This window comes from Sciurus carolinensis, chromosome 5 (assembly GCF_902686445.1).
Source record: "Sciurus carolinensis chromosome 5, mSciCar1.2, whole genome shotgun sequence".
Taxonomy (NCBI): Eukaryota; Metazoa; Chordata; class Mammalia; order Rodentia; family Sciuridae; genus Sciurus; species Sciurus carolinensis.
The window spans coordinates 46,498,851-46,526,026 of record NC_062217.1 but is presented as its reverse complement, the minus strand read 5'-3'; the positions used below and the strand labels follow the sequence as shown (position 1 = coordinate 46,526,026).

At 34.6% G+C, this 27,176-nt stretch overlaps 1 protein-coding gene across 6 annotated transcripts in view; it reads left to right on the top strand.

Annotated features, from left to right (window-relative positions):
* The window catches only part of Dgkh (diacylglycerol kinase eta), a 182,440-nt gene extending 158,336 nt beyond the window's left edge, over nt 1-24,104 (top strand). For 2 of the 6 annotated variants that reach the window (XM_047552710.1, XM_047552713.1), the window contains 6 exons: nt 1,127-1,232; nt 2,513-2,605; nt 5,370-5,489; nt 5,834-5,942; nt 7,385-7,515; nt 12,741-24,104. In XM_047552710.1, the coding sequence (XP_047408666.1) occupies nt 1,127-1,232; nt 2,513-2,605; nt 5,370-5,489; nt 5,834-5,942; nt 7,385-7,515; nt 12,741-12,830 (649 nt within the window). In that variant the 3' untranslated portion in view covers nt 12,831-24,104. Of the gene's footprint in view, nt 1-1,126; nt 1,247-2,512; nt 2,606-5,369; nt 5,490-5,833; nt 5,943-6,394; nt 6,531-7,384; nt 7,516-12,740 lie in introns of those variants that run through there. The other 4 variants (XR_007108745.1, XM_047552712.1, XM_047552711.1 and 1 more) reach the window with 4 other exon arrangements.
* The last annotated feature ends 3,072 nt before the right edge of the window (nt 24,105-27,176 follow it).

The window sequence follows — 27,176 nt, the reverse complement described above, 5'->3', positions numbered from 1 at the left end:
CACTAGAACCAGAAGTGAGGATAACATTGATCCTTTTCTGTTCTGATAAATTACCTATTCTCCATGGTTGCTCAACATTATTTGATTATAATGCTGAGGCTCATTTGTAGGCCCCTTTGTGCTTTGAATATCCAGTTGTATGATCTTTAATAATTAAATTCTTCTCCTTTACTCCTGATTCAAGTATATAGGTATCTGGTATTTTTCTGTTCTTTCTAGATTAAAGATCTTTCTCCTCAAAGATGTCAGAAGCAAAAAGCATTTGTCTAATCTTGCCTTCTTGCTCACCTGCAAACTTTGCATTATTTTCTACTAGTTAGTGAACCTTTCCTTCTTTCTTTTCTTTGCCTTGGTCCCTTCTAGGATTTTGCTTTCCAGGACTATTCTTAGAGGTTTGACAACTTGAGGAGTATGACAACGAGCTTTGGAGTTAGATGGACATAGGTCCTGACTTTATCACTTATTAGCTCTATACACATACTCAGTCTTTTTGAGCCTCAACGTTTTTATCCATAAAGTGGAGAAAACTAACCATAGCTACCCCTTAAGGTTATGAACATTAAGTAAGATAATGCACTAGTATACAGATTATAAATGTATTCCCCTAATTTGTTGTATTTGAACTTTCAATGAGTAAAAGTTTCTACTGTATATTTGTGATTCCTCTCTCTAATGATACTGCAAAATGATGTATCACTCCATTTTGTTAAACTTTAAAATGTTTATCTCTGATTATGAACCTAACTTTTTACATAAAGAGTTTTTATTTTTAAGATCTTTCGTTGCATTGAGGTCTATGTTTTATAAATATACCCTGTGCCCTCCATAATTAAGCAACCATTTAAAACTTATTTCCTGGACTGGGGTTGTGGCTCTGTGGTAGAGTGCTTGTCCATCATATGTGAGGCACTGGGTTTGATTCTCAGCATCACATAAAATATACATAAATAAAATAAAGGTATTGTGTCCATCTACAACTAAAAATATTTTTTAAAACACTTTTTTTTTTCCTTGCTGATCTTCATAGGTTATTTCTCCTACTACTTTTATACTCCAAAAAGAAATGGAAAAAAAATCAGCAATGCCCCCAAAATTTTTTGCTTATTTGTTTTGTTTTTATTTTTAGAATTTGTGATGCAGCCACAATTCACTGTCTTCTGGAGCAAGAACTGGCCCATGCCGTGAATGCATGCTCACATGCACTGAATAAAGCCAACCCAAGGTACCCGGAGGTGAGGATCTAATGGTAAATTCTCATTCCACAGATTCTTTTGGTATTACACATGTGATCGTAATGCTATAAAATACGCCACATCCTGTGAAAGAAAGTGATATAGTCTGTATGACTCTCTACCAGGGGCTTCTGGGAAATTTGTGACCAAGTTTTTTGTTGTCCTTTTTCTACCATGTTTTTCATTCCTGTCCTTCAGTTCTCCTCATTGTTTTTCTTTTTTTTTTTAATTTTTTTTTTTTTTGCATTTCACTTTTAGTCACTTGCCACCTTCCTTCAAGTCTTTCTCCTTTTAACTGCTATCATCTTTCCTTACTCCTTTTTTAACCTCTCCCCTGCACCGTAGTAAAGACCAAACTTAAAAATGAGTGTGCGTCCTGTTAGAGATGTTTGCTTGCTTTTGAAATTGTGCACTGAAATTATTCCTACATCATTTTGTCTTACTAAATTTTAAGTTGATACTTCTATAAAATTTTTAATGCAGAAGTTAATAACAGTAGATAGAACATAACTCTTGAATTATGAAATATGGTACAATGGTATAGTATAGAGAAAACTGATAGCATTATCCTTGTAATTATTTAATTGAAGTTACTTAAATTAGCACTTGAGTAAATGCTAGTTCTCAAGACTACAGTCTAAAAAGCAATTTGATTGGCACTACTGAAAGTGAAAGTCAGTAGATGGAACTAACTAGAGTTGACCCTTGAACAACAAAGGCTTGTTAAGAGTACCAAACCCCATACACAGTCTGTGTTTAATTTTGGACTCAATAAAAGCTTACCTATTAATAACCTGCTATTGACTTACACCAAAAGCCAATTCACACATACTTTATGTGTTATGTGTGTTTATATAGTTATATGCCAAGAACCATGAGAGATCACATGATTGATGGTTTACTGGAGAAACAACTGCTCAGGTGGAGATCATTAGTGTCATGTGACATTTTAAATGGATATTATCAACACTTGAGCCTCTTGCAATCACAATAGGAAGTGGCTGTGAAATTATTATAGTAGGACAGTATTCCTACAGTTAATTTTATGCATTGTTTTCATTTATCCCAAGTGTGAATGGCATCATGTAAGGTTCATTTGCATATATTTTGATAGATTTTAACTTTTTATTATAGATTTGTACCTATAATAGAATTTTGATAGATTTTTTTAAACCGTGATATGAATTTAAATTATGAATAAATGCAATTTAAAGTGTTTACTGATGATGGAATCCCAGTTTAATACAGAACTATGTATCTTTGATATTCTTCTTTTCTAGAATCTTACAAGAGATACTGCTACTGAAATAGCCATCAATGTGAAGGCGCTGTATAATGAAACAGAATCTTTGCTAGTTGGCAGGGTTCCTTTGGTAAGGAAAAGAAGTGATTGATGATATAACAATGATGAAATAAATATCTGGGCCTTACCTTCATTAGGGAATGTGCATTCAGCAGATCCTAAGGCTAGAACAACCCTCTGGTCTCCATCCTTGGACCTTCTTTTTGCCAGACTTTTGCCTTCCAGAAAATGTAGGGCTAAATTTGGGAGTTATAATTCAGGTTAAGAGAAGAAGATATTACCTTCCTAGATGTATGTCATCATGTGTTTATAGCATCCTACTCTCCCAGTCAGCTTTGAAAGACTTGAGCTTTATAAATCGTAGTAATCATTCCTCAGTTTTACATGAAATTAGAGGAAATCCAAGGTTTTATGCCCCAAAATGACATTTGAAATATTATTGACAGGTCCTTCAGACTTGCTTAAAGAACACTGTGTGTACATGCAACATTCAAAGAATTAAATTTCAGGAAATATCCCTAGTTTAACACAGCTTGGCCCTGGAAATCAAGTTTAGGCAAGTCTAAATCCGATACAGTCCACAGACCTAAAGCATAAATGGTAACCTAGAGTCAGTCTTTTAAAAATACTTGACCATTTTCAAATGTTCTAGGATGTTGGATCTTGTCGCCACCTAGAGTTCGCTTGTGGCATTTTCACATATGCTGTGGTCCCCCTGTGGAATGCCTAGAGCATAAACTGTCTTTTCCCCTCCTCAAACTATTCTAATTGATAGGTGGTGATCTCAAAACATGTTGCTTGATTGTAATTTCATCTCTACTTGGGCAGATATACACCTAAATAAAGTCATAGAAATCGTTAAAGTCATAATACTTGTCCTAGGGAGTATATGAATAGGAGGTCCTTCAGATAACCAGCCTAAGTAATCATGCTTGAAATTTCTGTTTAATTATGGGCCAAAAAAGTGCCACTCTTGGAGCATCCTTTGCTCTGAGAAGCTTAAAGGCTGCATGAAGGTCAGTGCCCTTTCTGTATTTTGCTTGGGATACAGAAACACAGCTTCTGTCACTGCTATGGCCTTCTAGAAAAACTTAGGGAGAAATTTCAGTTATCTCTTGATAAAAATCAATGGAAGACTAGGGTTGTAGCTCAGTGGTAAAGCACTCGCCTCACATGTGTGAGGCACTGGGTTTGATTCTCAGCACTGCAAATAAAACTAATTTTTTTAAAATTAATGGAAACATCTACTTGGCTGTTTTTGGCACTACTACTGTTAAACAGAATCTTTTCTGCTTTTCTAAAAAAGTCCTATAGGAAATCCTATGAGTTTTGACTTGGGTTCTGGGTTCCAATTTTTATATTGAGGGAATATGTTTTTTCTGTTATTTGAATTATATTTAAGAAAATTTCTGACAAGAACTAGAAGCATGATTTTGTCTTCACCACCAAAAATACCCTCTTTGTGCTACTTTTTAAATATTTATCAATTGTATTACATGAAAATGGAAAGACACCCCTTTATACACACGTGTTTAATTTTCTGTCATTGTCAAATATAAATGTTTGATTTTAAAATGTTTTCCAGTTAATTTTGTCCACACTTAACAATAGTGAAATCATAATAGTTGATCATATTTTAGAACAACTAAGATTTATTCTTTGTTTTACTTTTAGAATGAAGATGTAATAGCCATTTTATCAATTTTATAAAGCATATATCCTTAAACTAAAATGAAAGTGGTAAATCTTACACATTAGGGAAGAGAATCTCCATATTTTTATTAATGACTAGGAAAGGTAGATACCTTTAAAAACCTAGGGGAAAAACAACAAAAAATAATGTTCACAATAAATAATAGCAATATGCTCTCTGAACTTTCAATTCTAAAAGTAAATGAGCCGGTATATAGATCCTCTACAGTTTTAAAGTAATTTTTAAAAGTGCCAGTTAGCTGGAAGAGACCTCAGAAATAGTGCCCCACTGTGCTGTTTCTGAAAGAGAAAAACTAAGGCTCCTGAGAGCGATTACCCCTCCCTTGGATGCACAGTTTATTAATCACAAGGCCAGGACTAGAACCCAGTCAGCCGCCTTCCAGTTCTGGGCATAGCAGTGTTTATTTCCTCTTTAGTCATTTACAGAATCTGTACATGCATTTCACTAACTGCTGTGAATGAATTAAAAGTAAGTAACTGGTGACCAATTAAAGTCACTAAACGTATCCAAACCCTCTTCTAGATTATTAACCACTTAGGTTTTTGGCTTCGCCCTGATTTTTACAATAGCTTTTCATCACACATTGTTCTTAAATTTATTTTTTTTCCCCTTAAACTCATTCTTTTGGTTTTCAAGGAGATTTTTCTACATTTCTTTTTATGATAAGTTTATGACAAGTTAACGAAATATTATTTGTTCATATGATGATCCATGTCAATCAGAAAGATTTGTGGCATAAATCAGTAGAATAATGAAACAACTCACTATTGTAAGCATGAAAAATGGGTATATAGATGCTTGGAATGGAGGAAAGAGAAAGGAAGGAAGGAGGAACAGAGGGAGGGAAAGGTTTACTTAGAAACACTAAAAGCAGTACTTTTTCTGTGATATTATTAAAGTCAGGTTAGCTACATAAGTCATCTTTGGGAATTAAGAATTAGAATAAATTTATCCGAATATTTTAAAACGAAAATGTAAAAGAATTTAGTTTTTTAATATACTCTTATTTGAAAATTAGCATAATAAATGAGGATTTCTCCTTCAAAATAAAATAGTTGTTCTCCTTGAAGTTGGTCGCTGAGTGTTGTTTTGTTTTGTTTTTTAATCTGCTGGTAAATAGCAGTTGGAATCTCCACATGAAGAGCGGGTGTCCCGTGCCTTACACTCTGTGGAGGTGGAGTTACAGAAATTAACAGAGATCCCCTGGCTTTATTATATCTTACACCCCAATGAAGATGAGGTATGTAAATTTCAGTCATCTGTATCTTTATGATTATAGACCATATAGCAATAGAATCAAAGCTTATCTTCGAAAAAGGATATGTAGGGGAAAATAGATTTCAAACACTATTTTCAAAAGTACTGTTCTTAAGTAAGGGAGAAAAGGCATATTTATGAACACAAGTATTATATGGGAATTTAATAGATTTTCATAAATACATTATACCATGAACTTTTTTGAAGAAATCACTACTGTTCTACAATATGTAGTATTGATAAGCTATTCTTATATTATCTCTGTTAAAAGTGAACTTTTCTTCTCTTAATATCCTAAAACAATTCCTTTTTGCTCTGTTTGAACAGGAACCTCCTATGGATTGCACCAAAAGGAACAACAGAAGCACAGTATTTCGTATAGTGCCAAAGTTTAAAAAGGAAAAAGTTCAGAAGCAGAAGACAAGTTCTCAGCCTGGTAGGTAGGCCACGTGATGGGGAAAAAATAGCATATTAAGGTGATACCATTGAAGTGTTGAAAATGTTTAGAGTCAGATAGTGATGAGCATTGCCCTCATGAATGTACTAAATATCATTGAAACATACACTTTAAAATTTTTAAATAGTGAATTTTACCATAAAAATCGTATCACACCTAGATAATAGTAGTTATGAAGCCTAGAGGAAAATGAAGTGGTTGTTAACTCACTTCCCCTTTGTTTGGTGTATATTATTATGTCTGTTCAGATGGGTCTTTATCTTTCTCAACAGCAACTCAAGATATCGGTGTGTAACTTGTTTTTCTTCTTCAGAGTCCAAAATTGAGATCACTCTGATAAATGGAACATAGAAACTTTCATTGACTTCTAAATAAAGTTGCTAAATGTATTTCTCCACCTAAAGTTATATCTTCTTTTCTCCTGTTCTAAGGACACCATGTTAACCCCTTGATAATGACCATCGGCTATGCTACCTGCATTCTCAAGCAAAATTAAACTCTCTGTGCTGCCATTTTTCTAGCTCCTTTTCCACCTTCTCTTAAAGATGAAACTTACTGCTGTACTAGTCTGAAACACCTTCAGGTTCTGCACAAATGAGAGCTGCCTTTCATATGCAGATCATCTTCATAAATCCTTAGCTTATAAGAATTTTATAAATTCTTCTGAGTTTATTGATCTCATTTTTTAAAAATGATATAAAACCTAATTATGATATTCGTAGAACAGCTATTGAAGGGCATTTAAAAGCCAAATACTGCAAATAAGTAGTCTTTTATTAAGCTAATCAATGTTGAATAAAATGTATGAGAATGATTATACATACTGAAAAATAACATGATTCAACTAAGAGAGCAAAACCGACAATTTTTAAAATGACCTTAAATTGATTTAACAGCACACTTATTGCCACAAGTATCAAGAGCAGTAGAATCAATAAAGGCAACACTTGAAGTCAGCAAGACCTTAAACATAAAAGTGTGTAAAATTGAGTATCCCATAACAGATTTTAAATTCTAATTAGCATTTGTGACTCATTTATGACTATAACTGTTTTCATCCACTGTCTTAAGGAAATTAGCAGAGCTTATTCAGACCTTGCACCACTGATCCTAATGATTCAAAATAAATTTTTATGTGTGTTGTGTGGCCTGCATAGTTTTAATGAGGAAATTAAACAAAAGCTAAAGGCATGGGTGCACGGTAGCCAACGTCTGTATAGTCAGATCCTTGTGTTGATTGATAGTCGGTAACCTGCATGGGAAAAAAAAAATAGAACTAGAGTTCTGTTGAACAACACCTTTGACCTTTCCTTTGCTAGCACTGCTGCTGCACTCTGTTTTGCATCTTCTTTGGCCAACCTTTGCTTTGTAATGCATTGAGCATGTAGAAATTAAGGGGGTTTTGCTCTTAACTTTGGTAGTTCAGAAATGGGGCACTGAGGAAGTTGCTGCTTGGCTGGATCTGCTCAATTTGGGAGAGTACAAAGAAATCTTCATCCGTCATGACATCAGAGGGGCTGAACTTTTGCATCTGGAAAGGCGAGATCTTAAGGTATTTCCTTTGTGCTACTCTTCTGCTCTTGAAATTTTTCTTCCAAAGCAGAATTCTTTCTCCTGTGCCTCTTCTGTTATGTGCTTTCAGCTTGGCTTGTGTTATGCAAATGTGCAGTAATCTAACATTCCCTGTCCTGTGGTCTGAGGTCCTTGTGTGCTTTCTAAACAAGAATGTGTCAGCAATATTTTCTTGTCAAAATCATTCTGTATTATAGCTAACACACTGCATGAGCTTAGTAACTTTTCTCTGCATCCCATTGTTGTGACTTTCTGTGCTAATATTTCCAAATGGGTCATGTTTCCATCAGCTCATTGGATTGGATCAGTATGGAAGGGGGTAATTGTTGCTGGAAAAGACTTTTAAAAAATCTAATACAAAGATAACAACTTAAGACAAAGCCTTTCTATTACATGGGATTATATGAGAGACTTATAACAATGACTACTTATAGTTGTATGATTTTGTTGTGATTCTAAAGGTTGCATCAACAACTAATTAATTAATTCAAACTTCCTTGAAGCAAAAATTATACATAGCTGTGCTTAAGGCAGCTCAGAGCTTATTTATTATTTGGGATAGGGAAGGAAAATCATTTATCAATGATCTGCAGCAATTCCCTTTTCTTCTTTGGGTTGAGACTCAACAGTAGAAATAGCCCAGTAGCCTGTTTCTCTGTTAGGAGTAGGATTTTATTCATGTTAAATTTTCTTGCCCTATACTGCCCTTGAAAAACTATAATAGATAACATTGTTGGAGCAAATCCCTTTATCGTAGACCAAGTTTAGAATGCCTAGAATTATGGCAGTGAATTCCTAACACATCCACCAACTCTTGTGCCTTTGTCTATGTAAGTAGGCAGAAATCTTTGAAGAGATAATGGTAGTGTAAAATATAGGTCTTTATTGAGTAGTCAGACGGCAGTTTATCACATCAAAAGGTGAACGCCATTTATACCTAAAAATCTTTAGCTAGAATAATAATGAAATAATAGGTAATTAACTTGATTGAGACATCTAATTCTGGAACAGAACAAAGTTTACAATGGTAGAGTTAAAGCTAAGATTGACTTCAGAACTTGAAATGAGTGCACAAAAATAATGAATGTAGGGGATCTTTATATCCAGTACATTTGTATAGCTTCTGATACCTTTGGCAGGCTATAGTATTTATAGTGTAGCTCTATTCAGTGTATTATGGTATTGTGCCAGTTTCTTTAAGTGATATCTGTCCTCTAGAGGCCTGCATCTCATTGATGATAAGCATATATTCAAAAAAAACTCTGTATAAAAAATACATATTTAAATAGATCTGTGTGTGCGCTGTGTGCTATTAAATACATATATGCATATATGTTATACAAATACATATAAAAACAGAGAATCACACATACACACTGAATGAAGCACATATTTGCAGAATGACAAAACAAATCTCATACATACCCTGAGGAAAACTTGATTGATAGGACCTGGTTGAGGAAAAAATAAGAGTAGAAAAGAAATGGTTAAGATTTATTTTAGTAAACTTTCTGTTTAGTTTTTCTTTTCTTTTTTTTTTTTTTATTTTTTGTTTTTTGGGTTTTTTTTGGTACTGGAGGTTAAACTCAGGGACCCTTGACCACTGAGCCACATCCCCAGCCCTATTTTGTATTTTATTTAAAGACAGAGTCTCACTGAGTTGCTTAGCGCCTCACTTTTGCTGAGGCTGGCTTTGAACTTGCAGTCCTCCTGCCTCAAACTCCTGAGCTGCTGGGATCATAGGCATGCGCCACGGCACCCAACTCTGTTTGGTTTTATTTTTAATGCAAATTATATTTTATATTCTTTAAACTTTTTATAAATTTGTGTTGACACTGTCCTTTTTAACTCTTTTGGATGTGAAACAGTGTGTAAGGGAATGAAGAAAGGACATTTTTTTTTACAGAAAGAGCCTTTTGTAGTACAAAACCATGAAACTAGACCAGTCTCCCCTGACATTCTGTGATTGTGGTTGTCAGAAAGAGCAGAGAATAGCCTCTCAACATTAGTGAAAGATTACCTGTCCTTTGGGTCATCTCATCCATCCCCATTGCTACAAATGCTACTTGTGATTATATCAATAGTGCACAAGTTATCCCTCTGTCCCTGCCTGACATCATTTGTGAACTTCAGGATTGCATCCCCAACTGTTTCTACTTGATATTTGAATATCACACAGGGATAGAATCTTAACATATTCAAACCAGGCTCTTGATCTCCTGTCCCACCCCTGTTCTGCCCCTTTGCCAGTGTTTAGTGTTTTCAGTAAATCAAGCTTCTGGCTCTCCAAGTGCTAGAAAGCAGAGAAACCCAGAATCCCCGTTAACACCTTTCTCTTCCTTATCCACCCGCTTCACCCTGCTCCTATGAAGCCTTTCACCACATCACTTTGATCCTAGTCTCCATTCATTGCTCTGATCTCCTTTCTACAGTGCTGCTCCACACTAGTGTTACATCTTGTTTGTGAAAAGTCAGTAGCTTCCTAACTGACTTTTTCGCTGGTACTTTGTCTCCTCAGTCCATTATCCACATTGCAACCACAGTCATATTTTAATGTCATCAATCAAGTATATGAGTTTTCTACTTAAAACCTTTCAGTGACTTTCCATTGCTCTGAGAATAAAGGCTCACATCTTTATGGAGGCCTTTGAGATTCTTCCTACTTACATGACCTCCTGTGGAGTCTCTAACTCCTCACTGGGCTATGCCCCATCCACATTGGCCTTATTTCCGTTGCTTAACAATGCAAAGTGCCTTCTTACCTTAGGGGTACCCTCTTTTGAGGTGCTTCACCTGGCTAACTGCTACTGAGAGGTTGACTTAAGCCGTACTACTTTATCACTGAAACAACTAGAAATGGCAGTGTGACCGTCTAAAATTGGGAAGAGTGGATAGGGATGTAGCTCAGTGGCAGCATGTTTGCCTAGCACACACAAGGCCCTAGGTTCACTCCCTAGTACTGCAAAAAATGAATAAGTTAATAATTACATAAAACTGGGAAAGAAAACATTTCTCATGTGCTTTAGCAGATGAAGAAGCAAACTGATTCTAATATTTTCCCTGCTGGAACCCAGTAGGAGAAAGTGAGGGATGTCAAAGAAAATGTTAAAGTGTTTTTTTTTAGCTTGAAAAATTGTATGTATGTATGGAAGGATAACTGAAAAAGTATGCTTTGGCAAAATTAGACCCATTCATCCAAAGAATGAAAACGCCAATCGTAAAGAATATGATAAAAATAAGTATACAATGATATGTGACAATATGACATATGATATAAAGAAAGAAAAAATACAAGAAATGTTATAGCATAACTTTATCACAGCTTGGCTCCCAGGAGACATAAAAGTACTGGACTCCAACTGAAATAAAATTAGCTAAGAAGTTAATGTCGCTCTGTTACAGGAAAACATTGATCTCATTAGACCAAATATTAACTCTGAAGAGTCTACCTCATTACAGAGACATTTTTATTCTGGAGAATACAGTATGTATATGGCCTAAAATAAAATATTTAATATTTAAATATATTTTGTAAGTAGATACCTATGTTATCACAAAGTATAAAGCATACCTAAATGTTCTACTCAAATTAAAGAACCTAAATAAGATTGTAAATGCATGCACATTCTAAATTTAGATAACAGGCACTGGTATCTTCCTGTAGGATTTTGCCTTACTTTTAAGTCTCTTCTTTATCACATACTCAGGACATGTATAGTCATATTACAACTGATTTTTGGATGTCCTGATGTTATATGAGAAAATATTTTTCTGGGTCAATTAAATATGATAAAAATGTCACCTTTTAATTATCTCAAGCTTGAGAGTAACACTAGCTTGAGAAAGAATGTTTTCCAGAAGGATTCAAAATCACCAGTAGCAGAATGCAAAGAGCTCATGAAGCCTGTAGGGAAAGAGCATGTATACATGTGTGTCGACTTAAACAAGTTGGATCTACTCCATTTAAAAGTTTAAAAATAATGCTATTAAGTTACAGAACAGAGTGGGTATTTGATATCATCATGTTTTCTGACAAGCAATCTGTGGTATCTTATAATTCTGTTTTTCAGTTGCTTTGTAAGTCATCTTTTCACTAATTTTCAAACATTTCACACCATTTTGTGAAGAGGTTGTCTGACCTCACACATTAGCAAACTGATTATATGTTACAAAAATGGAAGGGTTTAGAGGCCTTAACTCTTGTAGTTTTCTGGATGCTGGATATTGTGGGTCTCTTGGATGTGTCTCATGCATTCTTGCAACAAGCATTTGCCACGTGCCTGCTATGCACACACCAGTCATCCTCCATTCTTGAAAGATGAATATTGAATTCTTGGCACTTATAGAAAGGCAGTCCTTAAAGAAAGGAGAAGAATAATTCCAAGGATACAAGTAGTATTTTGAGGGAAAGTATCAACCAACATGTATCTCTATTTAAGTAATTTTTTATACATATATATATATATATATTACCAAAAATAAAATATATTTAAATTAGATATTCTACTCAAATCAAAGACTCCAAATGCAACTGCAAATGCATTCACATTCTAAATGTAGGGGGTGGGCACTACTGTCTTCCTGAAAGATTAGGCCTCACTGTAAAGTTTGGTATTTTAGCACAAGAACTGGGTGTGATGATGCACACCTGTAGTCCTAGTACTTGGGAGGCTGAGGTGGGAGGATTGCTTGAACTTGGCAGTTCAAGATCAGCCTGAGCAACATAATAAGACCCCAGCTCCAGAAAAAAAAAAAAGACACAAGAAGTGTATAGTTGCCTTAGAACTAATTGTGGATCTTCTGGTGTCCTACCTCATTTGCCCCAGAGATCTGGAAAGGGCCTATCTTGAAAACAGAGGTGGTGGGGGTGGGGGAGAGAGAAAGAAAAAATGTGTTCGTTTTTGACACTTAAAGGACTACTTGTGAAAATACCACAGTCAAGAGGAGTTTATACGGAATGTGATTTTTTTACTGGTTGGTAATTTTTCATTGTCAAGTTATTTTTGTTTCATTAACTTATTTTTCTAACTATCACTTCCTGAATCTTTGAATATAAACTAAAATGTATGAACTGAATACTAGTTATGTTATTTGCTGGTTAAAATTTTTATCCACAGTTTTATCAATAAACTGTCTTCTTTTCTTCCTTCCTTTCTTGGTTCTTTCTTTCTACTTTTTTTCTTTCCTTTTCTTTTCTTTTTTTAGGACCTGGGGATACCGAAGGTGGGCCATATGAAGCGAATTCTCCAGGGAATTAAAGAGCTTGGAAGGAACACTCCCCCGGCTGAGGTGTAATATTGGTGCTATTCCTTGGAAGAAAAGTAATTGCTACTTAATACAAAGTTCTTGGAAGCAATTGGCTGTTCTTGTAGTTTTCTGCATAGATAAGTAAGCACCACTGAAGCACCTCTATGGCTTGATATTTTGTTTATAATGAGACTTTTGATTTGCGGAATTAGAAAATATTTTTGTGCCAAAAAATACATTCCACAAAGCCATTTTCTTATTGTGCAAACCTGATACGTTCAAATATGCTCATAGTAGGAAAAAAGTAGGCGGCATCCGAGATGATTGCATTGTCTAAAAGGTGGAATTGCAACTCACTTACTTTCCTTAGATCTGGTCTGATAGAAGGTTCTTACTGTGCAACCACATAACAGTATGTGGCTAAAACTTCTTGGGTTTCATTTTTGGAGGCATTGGCTTCTTCCTTTAAATCATTGGTTAGGAGACGAAGATATATATTAAGTTGTTTTGAATGTTAGATTGGTATCACTGCAGGTTCCCAGCATTCACTGATCAAAGAATATAGTTAAACCAACCTATCAAATACTACGAATAATGCAGATCTTAATGCACGGTGTTCCTGCCTGAATTGTCTTTCTTTTTCTTGCATGTCATATTATAACACTTTAGTAACTTTAATCTCAGTTTTAGTGGAATTTGATTTATGACTACCCACGTACCTTTTTGTTGGCTAAGGGCACTGCACTTTTCTGTTCTATAATGTGGAATTTTATATAAATATTCTATACCTAAGATTTTGTGAACATGTGTCTGTGCCATAATCAACAAATGATAAACATCTTATGCAAGCCAATTTTATTTCACCTTATCATACATAAACCATAGGTATGCACATTAAGAAAATCATTTGGATATTTTTATAAACTTACATGCTGTTACCTAACAGAACTTATTACAACTTTCCAAAGCAAAATTTCCACATTTTGTTCCTATTTTTCCATTTCATTTTAATAATCATTTAATATTTTGTTTGAATTTATGACAGACTGTTGACATCTAGGAATTCTCCAAGGTCTCAGCTGAGATTTGTATACTGATTGGTCACCCAGACTCACCCACTAGCTACAGTGACTTCTGACATGAACTTCCCAACAGAAGAAATTTAATTTTTTTCTTAAGGGCTTTATAATATTATTATTACTATTATTATTATTATTTTATTATCTCACATTTCTTATAACCTATCAGGTTGAAACTATTTTCCTTTCTCTAAACCATTATACGTTAGAGTTGCTCATTAGAAGTCAACATTACAGTTATCAAATATTTGAAAGCCAAAGACATACATACAAGAAGTCACAAAAATATCTTTAAATAAACTTTCTTTAGCCATTATATGCCAAGAAATTAAATATAATATTTTTAATGTTCTATATAAGAGAAGTAAACAGGGTACTGACCCAGTGGTGACAGTTTTCATAAAGTAGCCTGGGAGGTGCTCAATAGATATGCAAACACACTAATGTACATATACACATATGTGTGTATATATACCTACACACATATATATATTATCTTGAGACATAGTATCATTGATATTTTCTAGACAATCTTTGTCCAACATTTAAAGAGAAATAGTGATAGAGGAGCATTTGAAGTGAACTATTGTCAGACATATCATTTACCTTAAAGGAACTGAATTATTTGACAGTTTGTTCTTATTTATAACTTGGGTATTTAACTGGTAAAGTCACAAAAGTTGAATATCTTAGAAATAAAAAGGGTGGCTGGGAACATAATAACTCTGTGGTAGAGCCCTTGCCTAGCATGTGTGAGTTTATGGGTTCAATCCCCATCACTGCAAATAGATAAATAAATACACCCAATGGGTTCCATGTCTGACTATATATTTTACCTAAGTTGTGGACAAATGGAAATTTTTCAAAGGGAATTTGTATCAAGTAGTTTAAAAGGGTAGTAATTAAATTTTAATTTTATTCACTCCTGTGAAGCCAGAAGTCTTTTCCAGTCCTCTTTGTAGTCCCCACCCTATATGATGTCCTACTCCATGCACTTCCTCCTTTGAAACTAAAATAACAGGTGCCAGATTCCAGAACTCTCCTGAGACCCTAGTCCTGGTCCAGGTCTTAGGAAAGGGTTGGTGGCGGGGGAGAGCTCTAGCATTAAGAAAGTGTTACTATAAAATATAAAAATCTTTATTGATTCCCCCCACAAATAAATACCTCTTTGCCAATAGAAGAAATTCACAAGCTATTACATGTTCTGAACTCGAGTATGATGTAAAGGATTGAAATTTTTCTTGTTGATGATCTTTTCACTTAGGTAACATCTTTAAATTTCTTTAAAATCTCAGTTAATGGAGTCCTTAATTAACTAGAATTTTCCTTAATTAACTAGAATTTCCCTGGATGAGAGAAATCCTTTAGAATGACAATTTGGATTTTTTTTTTTTTATTTTTATTTTTTTTTTGTTAAATGATAGCCGTTCTCCCTGTAAGGTTGGTCAGCTTGTCTACATGTGTCTATACAGGACTCACATGACTTCATGACACCTGGTGCCAGCATGGCACCTTCAGAGCCTCCTTAAGCCCCTGTCAACATCACAGAGAAACCATCTTCTTATCCTAGTTGAGGTTTAAAAACCATCAAGTGGGAATTGCTTCTCCCTGGCATGGGGTCACAGCTTGGGGAGTGCAGATGGCCTCTCTACTTATACTCATGCACGTGCTGCATGAGAAGCTCACCCCTGCACCGATGGCAGATGTAGTTGTCACAGCTCCTCCTTGTATGTAGTCTCTCCCACGCCTGGATAATTAGGGCGTAGGTGGGAGAATCACAGCCCAAATCTATTTTCTTTCACTTTTACTTTCCCGAGAAAAATTGCTTTTCATGAAGGAAAGGGACAGGGTCAGCCCTAAGTAAAATTCCAAACTTCTCAGTATTCCCCATTCATTGTCTCTCCATCTCCCTTTCTCAGTTTCTTTCCTACTTTCTGGCTTTACATTTCCCCATGCCTAATACCGTAATGGCTGCTCAGATTCTCACTGCCTTCCACTACCCTTTGCAAGTCAGTTGTCTTACTGCAAAATGACCTCTTTTATCTCTCATCACCGTAGCAGTTTTCTTCTTAATCCTTATTCTTAACTCTGGTTCTAGATTGACCCTACCTACCCAGTGGGTTTATTTGAGTAGCTAAGGTGGAGCACAGGAGATTGACTGACCAGCTCAGCCAAACTCTCTCCAGCCCCTCACAGTACTAAGTGCCAGGAGCAATCCAGATCTGCTTGGTTTGTTGCCTATGCAGCATGTTCATTTGTTCATGACAAGTCACAAGGGACATTTCAGAAGAATATGTTCTGAGATAAGTAAAGACTGGTCAGTCTCCTTCAACTTGTACATTTTTGTTTTATCATTAGGTTACTCTGTTGCCATAGTTCATGCTTGAGGACACATCGCAGCACACACATTAAATGAATCATTAGGCAGGCAAAAAAAAAAAATAATCAAAATAATTACAAGTAAACCAAATGTGTTATTTATTCCCTCAAAGTAGGCATGTCTTACTAGATTTTGATCTGTTTTTCTTATGCCAACTTATCTTGATCGTCATATGGCTAATAATTCCTTAAAATATACCTGAAAATAATATATTCTTGCACCCAAATGCAAATTATTTAATTCTAAAATAAAATTTTTCCCAATGACTTTTTGGGTATCCTTCACTTAATAATTTTTGCACATTGATGAAATTTAACAAAACATAACTGCCTAGAGATTCTTTCTGTGTGTGTGTGTGTGTCTCTGATCATTAATTTTTAAAAATTTTTTATTTGTTATTTTTAGATATACATGATAGAATGTATGCATAATATTTCAAAATACATTCTTCTGCCTAGAGATCCTTTAACTAATTTTTATAAATAAAGATGGCACTATTTTAGACTTCATGGGTTATTTTTGACAGGAATCAAAGGAGGACATAGTCCTTCAAGCTATGACTTAGACAATTATAGGGGTTCTCTCTATACATTACTTCTAAAGTAAATGGTCTACTGTATTCTGTGGGGCTAGCAGTACAGTGTACTTTCATACTGTTATGATATGAGTCTTTTAATTAAACCCTGAGAACAACACATCTTTCAACTTTGATGCCAAGGATCTTTCCCAGCCCCACCATCCCCATCTCAATGAACTAATTGTACATTTTTCAGATGTACGTTGGATAGACAATGAATTGAGAGGTGGATAATACAAGTGGCAGTTTTAAAACATCAGTTCTTCCCAGTACAGAAAGAGGAAAGCAAGAAGTAGAAATTCCTCCAATAGGAGCTGTTAGCTACTGGATTTGCCCTCCCTGGTGGCTCCCACTATTTGGCTGCCACACTCCTCCTCTCACTGCTCCACCCCAAGTGCCATGAGGCCTGGGTCTTGTCTGTCTCCAAGGAGACATCCCCTGACTGACTTTGATGGGACAGTCTCCATGTCACATCAGTAATAGGATGCCTCCCTAAGGAAGTAACCAAAACTTTTAAAAGGTGATAATTATTGGCTTCTGCAAAAAGCAAAGCTTTGTTTTTATTATCTTTATTACTGTTTTCTCATTTTTCTCCAAGTTTCATTTAGAGACATTTATATCAGAAGAAAAGAAGTACAAAGGTTTATCATTATAGAGAAGAGAGATTAAAGACAGCTGGACTGTACCTATTTGTATAATTCTGTTATTTTCAGGAAAAGAAGTTTAACAGTAACTGAGACTGCATTAACTCAGTAACAATGTTTAAGATAAACTCTGTATTACAGGATGTAAGTGGACAGTTCCCTTTATGTAACTAAGATATTCTATTTACATTATTTATATACTCTCTCCTAATTTTTTATGTATTTCCAAGTTTTAGTTGGAAAAATAAAAACCAAACCACTACTTAAAAGTTTTTAAAGCTACACATAAAATATTTCATTTTAGCTACAAGTTATTCACTGTATAGGAATTTATAGTCTGAGTATTTCATAGTAACTGCATTTCAAGAGTAAATTAGCCAAACCTAACTGAACAGAGAGTTACTTTTAAAATGCATTAAAATAAAGGGGTTTCATACTCAGTTAATAATGCTAATAAAGTAGGATAATGCAGTTAGATATACAAGCTAAAAAGGAAAAAGAATATATCTTGGGGCCCTTAATGTTTGATTGCACTATTGTTTCACACAACTTAGCCATATCTATTTCTGTACTCTAAGTATTAAACTAATATGTAGCTAAAGATTGCTTACAGTTCTGGTAACTGGTAACTAGTGCTGTGAAAGGTTTTGGTATTGTAACATTCCCAGTTTTGTGAGTTATATATTGTATATTGAAGATGACTAGTTAATTGGAGTAATATATTTATCTAGAGCTGGGAAAATATGGTAATTATTTTCAAATCTTCAATAAGTTGTATTGAACTTTTTCTTTCTCTTATGCAAGATAAAAGTCTTACTTTTTTGTTAACATGTCTATTTATACAACAGGTTCCTCCTTTTACTGGTGTTATTTTCATATTAAAATGTTTCTTATCTTTTATACCAAAATAATTATTGTGCTGGTTATTCAAACTGCCAAGGTGTATTTTAGTTTGCAGGACTTTTGGCAGTCAAAATATTTAATAACAAACAAAAATAAAAGTTCTGTATATTTTGTGACTTTAGGGGCAAGAATTTTACTTTTGAATTTCTGTATGTGAGACAGTGCTGACGACAACACTGTCAGTCATAGGCAGTATTATAACCATTGAAAGACGGTTTTCACAAGTTGTATAAATCAGTGCATTTATTTATTATGTTGTGAAATGTAATCTATATACAAAATGCATATTCTAGCTCTTTTCCTTTTTACTGCTGTTGCCTAAAGTGGAATCGCTCTGTTAATGATTTACTTATATACTTGAAGTACTCGTTTCTGTCAAACAGATGCCCAATTTTTTTCTTGTAAAAATTGATATTCTTCACCATCACAGATAATTGAATGGTCAAGACTTTGTTAAAAAATGATTTTTGCATCTAAAATAAATATTAAAAAGGCATAAAGCCAAAGAAAATGACCAATGTTAAGAATTTAATAGAGTCAAGGGATTCATTATGCTATAGTTTACCAATATATAACATGTCTTCAATGTCTAACTTTTTTCCTGTGGCGAATTTTCAGTATTTGCTATAAAAGATTCTATTGCCAGTACATTTAAATGAACATTGAGAATCTTGAATTCCCCAAAGTATCATATACCTCTAGCAGTCAGGACTTTGTTCGTAGGTATATATTTTTAACATGTTCGCATTTGACTATGAGCTATTTTATAAATAGTAACCACACTGGATAATGGTTGCTTTTGTCAAATAAGTAAATGAAGTTTTAATTGAGTTTTGAATCATTTCTACTTAGATTAAATTTTTTAAAAATCCAAAATTTAAAACATAATAGCACAACTTAACCACACAGAATAAAATCACTTGTTTTTAAGGAAGGAATAAAAAAAAAAAATGTGAAGTGGTGTGGTATGCTAAAGAAATCACTTGAAATAACCCCTAAATTCTACTGTTTTTTTCTGTTTTACAGTGAGCACAATAGATGAATTTTGAGATATTTAAGAATTTGTATTAGAAGACTAAGGAACTAGTTTATTATCATTTTTAAAGACAGGGTTTTATATTAATTTTGCTGTTGCACAGGAAAATAAAAATGTGTGAGAAACATTATATAGAAATTATGGGAGAAAGGAAATTTTGATAATATGACAAAGATTTGGGAATAGTTTGAATATAGATATTTTTTACCTTATAGAAACACAAAGCACATTTGAGGTATGTGGTATGGTGGGCATAATACCACTAAACAAAAAGTGGCATATTGAAGATGTCTGAGACTGTATCTGGATCTTATAAAAATAGGTATTGAATTCAGGGAGCCCATTTTATTGTTGAAGTTTAGAATTCAGTTAAGGAAGTAGTTAGGATGACTAACTGTTCAAGACATTTGATATAGTCCACACAAGTGTTTATTACATGGGGCAGATGTCTGTGCTTTTTCAACTTAGTGAGAGACTCAGAGAAATTAGTCCAAGGGGCTTAGCTGTTTCCTAATAAAAGAACACCGAGTAAATGTGAATCAGACCTACACCCTGCAGACCAAAGAGATTTTCATGAGATTGTTAAGCCTTGAAATTTGTTAGCAATGATGGTTTTTCCTTTCACTTAAAAGAGTAAAAAATTATTAAAATTTATAATTTTTGTAGAGATCTAAATTCTGTAATTATAGAGATAAGAATATTGTTTGAGTTTCCCTGATTCCATAACTGACTTCAGCACTGGGTCATCATGACCTTTTCTATAAGCTATATGTTTTGGTGCCTATGTTTTCCCAATCAGAAATGCTGCATGATATTGCCAATTATAAGTACTTGGTGATTTTTCTGCTATAGAAAGAACTATGTAAAGTGTGAATCATACTTAAATTTGTCATTTCTTTTCCACTGTCATTTATATTTAAAGAGAGGCATAAACATGAAAATTAAAAGTCAAAATGGATACCCCTTGATGTGTCATTTAAATATGAAAGCAAAAGGCTGGGCACGTATCTCAGTAGTAGAGCACTTCCCTGGCATGCTTGGTCCCTGGATTCCATCCCCAGTATTGCAAAAAATAAAAATGAAATGAAGTTAAATTAGTACTATCTGTGGGTTTTAGCCATTTTCATCTGTATACTACAGGGTCATATTCATTTTAGGATAGGCTAACAACTCCTAAAATCTTCAAAAAGTTTAGGTAATTTCATTTTTTTCTCTACATTCTACCCAAACAATTAATGTCTTCATAGTTTTAATCCACCAAGGAGAAAAATATCTTTAAACTAGTTTTAAAAAAATGGAATATGATTCTTACCTAGTTTTTTCCCAGTGATGTCACTTCCTGAAGGGTAAGCCCATTCTGAAGAGTGCCTTTGATCTAGAGCATAGGTCACTGAGTACATTCTCAGACCATGGAATAGTATTTTGTCATGCAGCACATCTCTAAAACTTCCCATAGAGAAACTAAACCAGAGATTGTCCTAATTGTTGCCATAATTGAAATCTGGGCATAATTAAGGTAAACAAATTAGAAATTCAAATAACCTGGCTAAAGTCATTAAATTAGTTATATATAAGTGAATCCTGACTTTATTTTTGCATGACATTTGAATTCATTCACCATCTGATTCTTGACCTGAAGCTTTCTTTGCTAAATCTGGCATTTATTATAGCACAGTATGGCAACTTGGAGCTCCTGTAGCATTCCCATCCCCTAGAAATGTGGAATTTTAAGAGAATATAAATTGTATGACATAAAGGAAAAGACTGAATTGAAATTCATAAGCGTGGTATTTTGATCTTGTCCTAATGACACAACTTAATTTTCATGACGACTGATCTCTAAATGATTATTCCAGAACAATTTGGTGACTGGAAGAAATTATTTCCTTGGAATTTGCTTTCTTTCAATGACCTGGTACACGGATGACCTTAGTATAATTGAAATTAATTCTAATTCATTTTAATTAGAACCTGCCCTGTTTGCAGATTTCAACTGTATAGAGGTGTTTTAATAGAAATAATGATGAGCATGGAAGCTGTGAACTTGAATAGTTCTTTTGTTTCCTTTCTTCCTTTTACTTGAAAAGCATTTGAAAGATAACAAGTTTTTATGGCAACATTTTGTAGGTTATGTTCTTCTGCCAAGAAACTCATAAACTAAAATATGGAACAAAACAAATGCATAATCCTAATCTTAGTTTTGGATTGTGTAAGTAAAAGCATTTTATATATCATATTTTTTCATTATTTTGGCAATTGCATATTTCATTTTGACCATTTCAAAAGTTGAATTGACATTTCATTCCATTTCTAATTCATTAAAAAAGTAAAAATGATCAGTTGCAGTAAAGTGATAATTCTGTTGCCTTGGTTCAGGCCCTCATCAATACAAACCTTCACCGTTTTTCTTTTTTTTTTTTTTTTTGTGGTGCTGGGGATTTGAACCCAGGGCCTTGTGCTTGTAAGGCAAGCACTCTACCAACTGAGCTATATCCCCAGCTTCACCGTTTTTCTTTCCTGTGCTTTTGCCATAATTTTTCAACAACCAGTTTTCCTAATTTTATTCTCTCCCACCAGAGTAGAAGACACAAATTTGCTTTGTCATCTCATTCCTAAAAGTTCTTAAGTACCCTTTTCTTTATAACATATCAACCTAATTCTTTAGCAAGATGAATAAGATACTCTGTGACTTTGCTTCTCTCCACCTTTTTAGATCCTCCACCATCATCCCTCTATTGATCTTTCATATTCCAGGAATTTGGAAATATTCACAATTTAGTGCTTTGGCATAATCCCATGCCTTAGATGAGCTCATTCAAGATTCAGTTCATATCTTTCTGTGTAGTCTTACCTGATGGCTCCAGGCAGGTATTTCATCCATACCCAATAGTATTTTGAAAATTTTTATGTTAAACAAACATCATATTCCAGTTAGACACACACACACTCCTGCCTCTCCCCCTGAATTTTTCTGTCTTAGTAGTTGCAGTGTCTAGCAAGCACATAATTGGACTTTGATAAATGTTTTCAGATGAAGGAAATTTGAAACCCAAATGTTTCTATATGTTTGTACTTTCACAAATAAAACATTAGAACTCCCCAAAAATCCACAAGGTGAATACATTCATGAGTGTACATGCACTCTGGACAAACCAAAAGGAGATGATGAGGCAAAAGTGGTTTTTTTATGAAGGGTAACCACTTGTTGACAGTACATCAGAAAGACCTACCAAATCTGAATATTCATTTCTGAAAATAAGGCTGTGGTTTATCACATAACTGCCAAATTCTTATTTGTAACTCATAAATATGTCATAAAGATTATCTTTCTCTTGTACAGACATTAGGCATATACAATTTTCATAAACACATTGATCACCTACATACACTAGAGACTTGAGAAGGAATAAGAAAAACAATGAAGATGAAATGTTTAAATATACCTAACCAGGGAGATTCATGTGATTTCAGATGTTAATGGCATCTGTAATGTAAATGTATGGTAGGTTTGTGACTATTATCACCCCTGGTAGAATCTAAAGACTAAAACCATTACATATGGACCTGTTTTTCTTTTGTGATTACTATAAAACTTTTCTACCACATTCCCAAATAATGATGAGTTAACACAGAAAATGCTTTAAGTTGATAATTTCTAAAATAAAATACTAGTCAAAATTTTAATTAAATGAAATGTTCTCTTCCTTCACTCACTTGATAGACATTTTTCTGCCTGCTCTATACTTGGCACTCATTTAGATACTAAGGATGCAAATAAAATGAGACATGGCTTCTATCCAAGAGTTCAAGTTTGTTCTCACAATTATTTTTCTAGAGTCTGTTAAAGATATTCAGAGGACATTCTTTTTTAAACCAAATGTTTCCCAGGTTATTTCAGAGAAGTGTTCTTCAATGCCCCCCCCAAAAGAAAACTTGACCAAATCTTGCATAATAAAGAAGTAATCCCATTTTTATGCCCATGATTTTTGTATTTTCATATCAGCCACAAATAATTTTGACCATCCTATGTATGTTTTTCATCAGTTCTGTAGAACTGAGGTGCTAAGTGTGATCCAAGCAACTGGAAAATTTGTAGAACATGAGTTGAATTTCAGGTTCATTTTAGGAAGGCATGTATTAGTGACATGCACACCAAAATATCTAAGAGGCCTATGTTGTAAAACCTCAGGAGAAGAAAAGTAATGCTTTTCCTTGGACATTAAAGGATCCATTTGAAGTTGTGGATTAAAGTTTTCACCTCAGTTGTTAGTGGGGAGTAGAGAAAAATAATATTTAACAGGTAGCATACTTAGCATATAGTAAGTGTACTATTAGTATGTGTGTGCCACAAAAGCTCCGATAGAGATAAAACAAAACGAAAATATTTGAGTTATAAGATTTAATATCTTTGAATACTTATTGAGGGTTAGGCTATAGGAATCCTTTAAGAGAAGAAAGAAATTGTATTTTTGCTGTCAGGAAGTATGGAAATTACTTGTATGTATACTCACATTTTCATAGGCATTGTTTAAGTCACTATTTCCAATCTATATAAAATACCAACAATTTTTATGTTCCCTAGCCAAAGAAAATTCTTAATTCAATAACTTCACTCTTCGGTTTTATAAAACATTTATTTAAAAAAAAAAAAGAGGCTCAGAAGGCTGGACACTTTGCCCTTCTATTCAGCACATTCGTTTCACTTTTAATAAGGGGATTCAAATTATTTGCCTCCAATTTATCATCAGGTTGAAAACCTAACAGTACAGTTCCTGCTGTTCCTTATATTGCAAAAAATAGTTTTAATTTAGCCTTACCATATTATTTCTAGATAAAAATTACAACATTTTTGTAGTCTGTTTTGAGACTAAGTACTTATATCTGAAAGATGCCGGTGATGTCTATTTATTACACAGTGGGCTCTGTTTGCTGCAGAAAAGGGTGAAACTTTTAACTGCTTAGCACACTTGCCAGTGAAATATACCTGACAGAGCAGAGGTTATAACTTTGGCTCTTATTACTTTTCATAATGATAAGACGTGACTTTTATTTGTTTACATGCTATTTACAATGGCATAATTTTTGAAATATATTATAACAGTTGAGATATTTATTGCATACTATTTTAAAGATGTTTTATGTGTTTTCACCTTTGGAATATATTGTTACATTTCCTTGTACAGATAATTTGGGTGGCTTTGTTAATGTAGCTAGTAATTTTTATGACTACTAAGTGACCAGTTTTTGGTGCCTTTTATTGTGGGGTGCATGATTATGTATTTATTGTACGGAAGTCACTGATGTGTGTATTTTTGTACTTTGCTGAGAGTAATGATTGATCTTGATGTACATGATGATGAGAAATGTCTCTCCCAAAGGGCACTACCTTGAGATCGTTCTTCTCAATAAAAGAATGCATTTGAAGAAGGTGTGAGTTTTATGTTCTTCCTAGAGGGAAATATTTTTAAATTTTTATTTTGTAGATTCATATGCAGTTGTAAGAAATAATATACAGTGATTCTTGGTACCATTTATTCATTTTTCCCCAGTGATAACTAGCAGTACGCTCTGCAGTACCAAAACCAGGCTGGTATTGACTTTGATAAGGTCAAGATGCTGAACAGTTGTATCACCATAAGGACTCAAAACTCATGTTGCTTTTTTTTTTATTTTAACCCAGCAGGTGCCTTACCACTGACCTACATTCTCAACCCTTTTTATTTTTTACTTGAGAAAGATCTTGCTGAGTTGCCAACGCTACCTCCAAGTTGGGGCCCTCTTGTCTCCCCCCTCCTGATGATCTGCTTGGATTACAAGCATGTGCTATCATGTCCAGCTTCATTTTTCCCTTTTATGAGCACACCTACCACCCTCCTATCCTCACCTACTTCTTAACCTTAGGCAATCACTTGCTATCTCTATTTTTATAATTATAGTCTTTCAAATATGTTATATTAATGGGATTATATAGTATAGTTTTTCACTCAGCATAATTCCCTGGAGATTCATCTAAATCTTTGTATAGATAAGTAGTTTTTGTTTGGTTGATTGGTTAGGGTCTTTTCATTGCTGAGTAGTATTCCATCTCTTGGAATTCTTAATGGCAAAGATATAATCTAGCTTACCTTTGTAGTAATGATTACTTGAAGTTCACCAAAAAATAATTTTTAAGAACCTGACATGGGCTGGGGTTGTTGCTCAGTGGTAGAGCACTTGACTAGCATGTGTGAGGCACTGGGTTCAATCCTCAGCACCACATAAATATAAATAAATTAAAATAAAGGTATCATGTCCCAAAAAAACTTAAAGAGAAAAAAAAACAGCCTGACATGTGCAAGTGTCTGCAGTGGTTGATCTGTGAATAGCACACAAAGTTTTATGTGCAGTGATCAAAAAGATGCCAAGATGTATGTGGGACACACAGCAAGGAGGTTGAAGAGCATCGTCCTGAATAGATGACATTGTTGTATCTTGCATCTTAAATAGATTGGACAAAGTCCATATGCGGGGAAGGCAGAAAAGACATTGCAACAAAGGAAGCAAGCCAGCAGAGAGGGTAAGATAAGGTGTAACTGTAACATAACAGGAGAGCAAGGAGAGACAGAAGATGGACCTGGAGTAGTTGAGGGCAAGAACTATGTGATCAGATTTGAGACCTGGACGGACCAATGAGCTCTATGGGCTAAGGACAGGGAAATCCGTTAGAAGGTATTGAAGAAGTCTAGGCAAGAACAGTGAGGAACTTTTGAAGGGCAGTTTCAGTGGAAATGAAAAGGAAGGAACAGATCTGACATATAGTTAGCTGTAAATGGCTTGAACTTGGAAATTGTGGATGAATCCCAGGTTTCTACCCACTGGAAAGGAAGTCAAGATCAGATTCACATCACAGGTTTAAGGTGACTATCGGATGTCTATTACATACATAATATTGAAGAAAGGTATGGGAAGGAAATACAGATCCAGGGGTCATCCTTACGGGTTGAAGCTGCTAGAGAAGATGAAGTTGTTCTGAAAGACCCTCAGGAACTCAGAAGAGAAGTCCCACTGATCTGGGACTCAGACCTCAGAAGAGGGGAGCTATCCTCATGGTGGTTTGGGGAGTGCCAGAGGAAGAAGGTGGAGAACGGAACCAGCTGCCTCAGCCAGGATGAGAACTTATGCCCTTGGGTCGCTGTTAACAACAGCAAAACAGGAAGAGCCAGGCTTTTCTCTCACTGCCATTCAGTCTCCCTCTCACATCTCTGTTGGCAGAATGGGCAGCAGACCAACTGGCAAATCAAATGCCACTTGGAGAGTCCCAACCCCAGCACCACAAAGCAGAGTATTACAAGGTTATTTGGACCTAAGAGAAGAGTTTAATAGGTGGCCACTAAGTCTCATAGGAACAATAAGCCTTCATTATTTATATCATGCACAATCTGTATCACATTCAGAGGACAGTGGGGTGAGAAGTTTTCCCAGGAGGAATAGTTAGGGGAATGGAGCCTTCTTAGCTTGGAAAAGAACATTCAGGGTTGGGGAGTGGAGGTAGACCACAGGAAATGATATTACATATATGTAAGAACTGTATTCAAGGGGACTGGAGTTGTGGCTCAGCGGTAGAGCACTTGCCTGGCATGTGTGAGGCCCTGGCTTTTTCAGCACCGCGAATAAATAAATAAAATGGTGACAACTTAAAAAATATTTTAAAAAAAGAACTCTTCAGGTATTTAAGGGACTGTCATGACAAAGTGGGTTTGTATTAGTTCTAAATGAGATATGAAAGTGAAATTGAC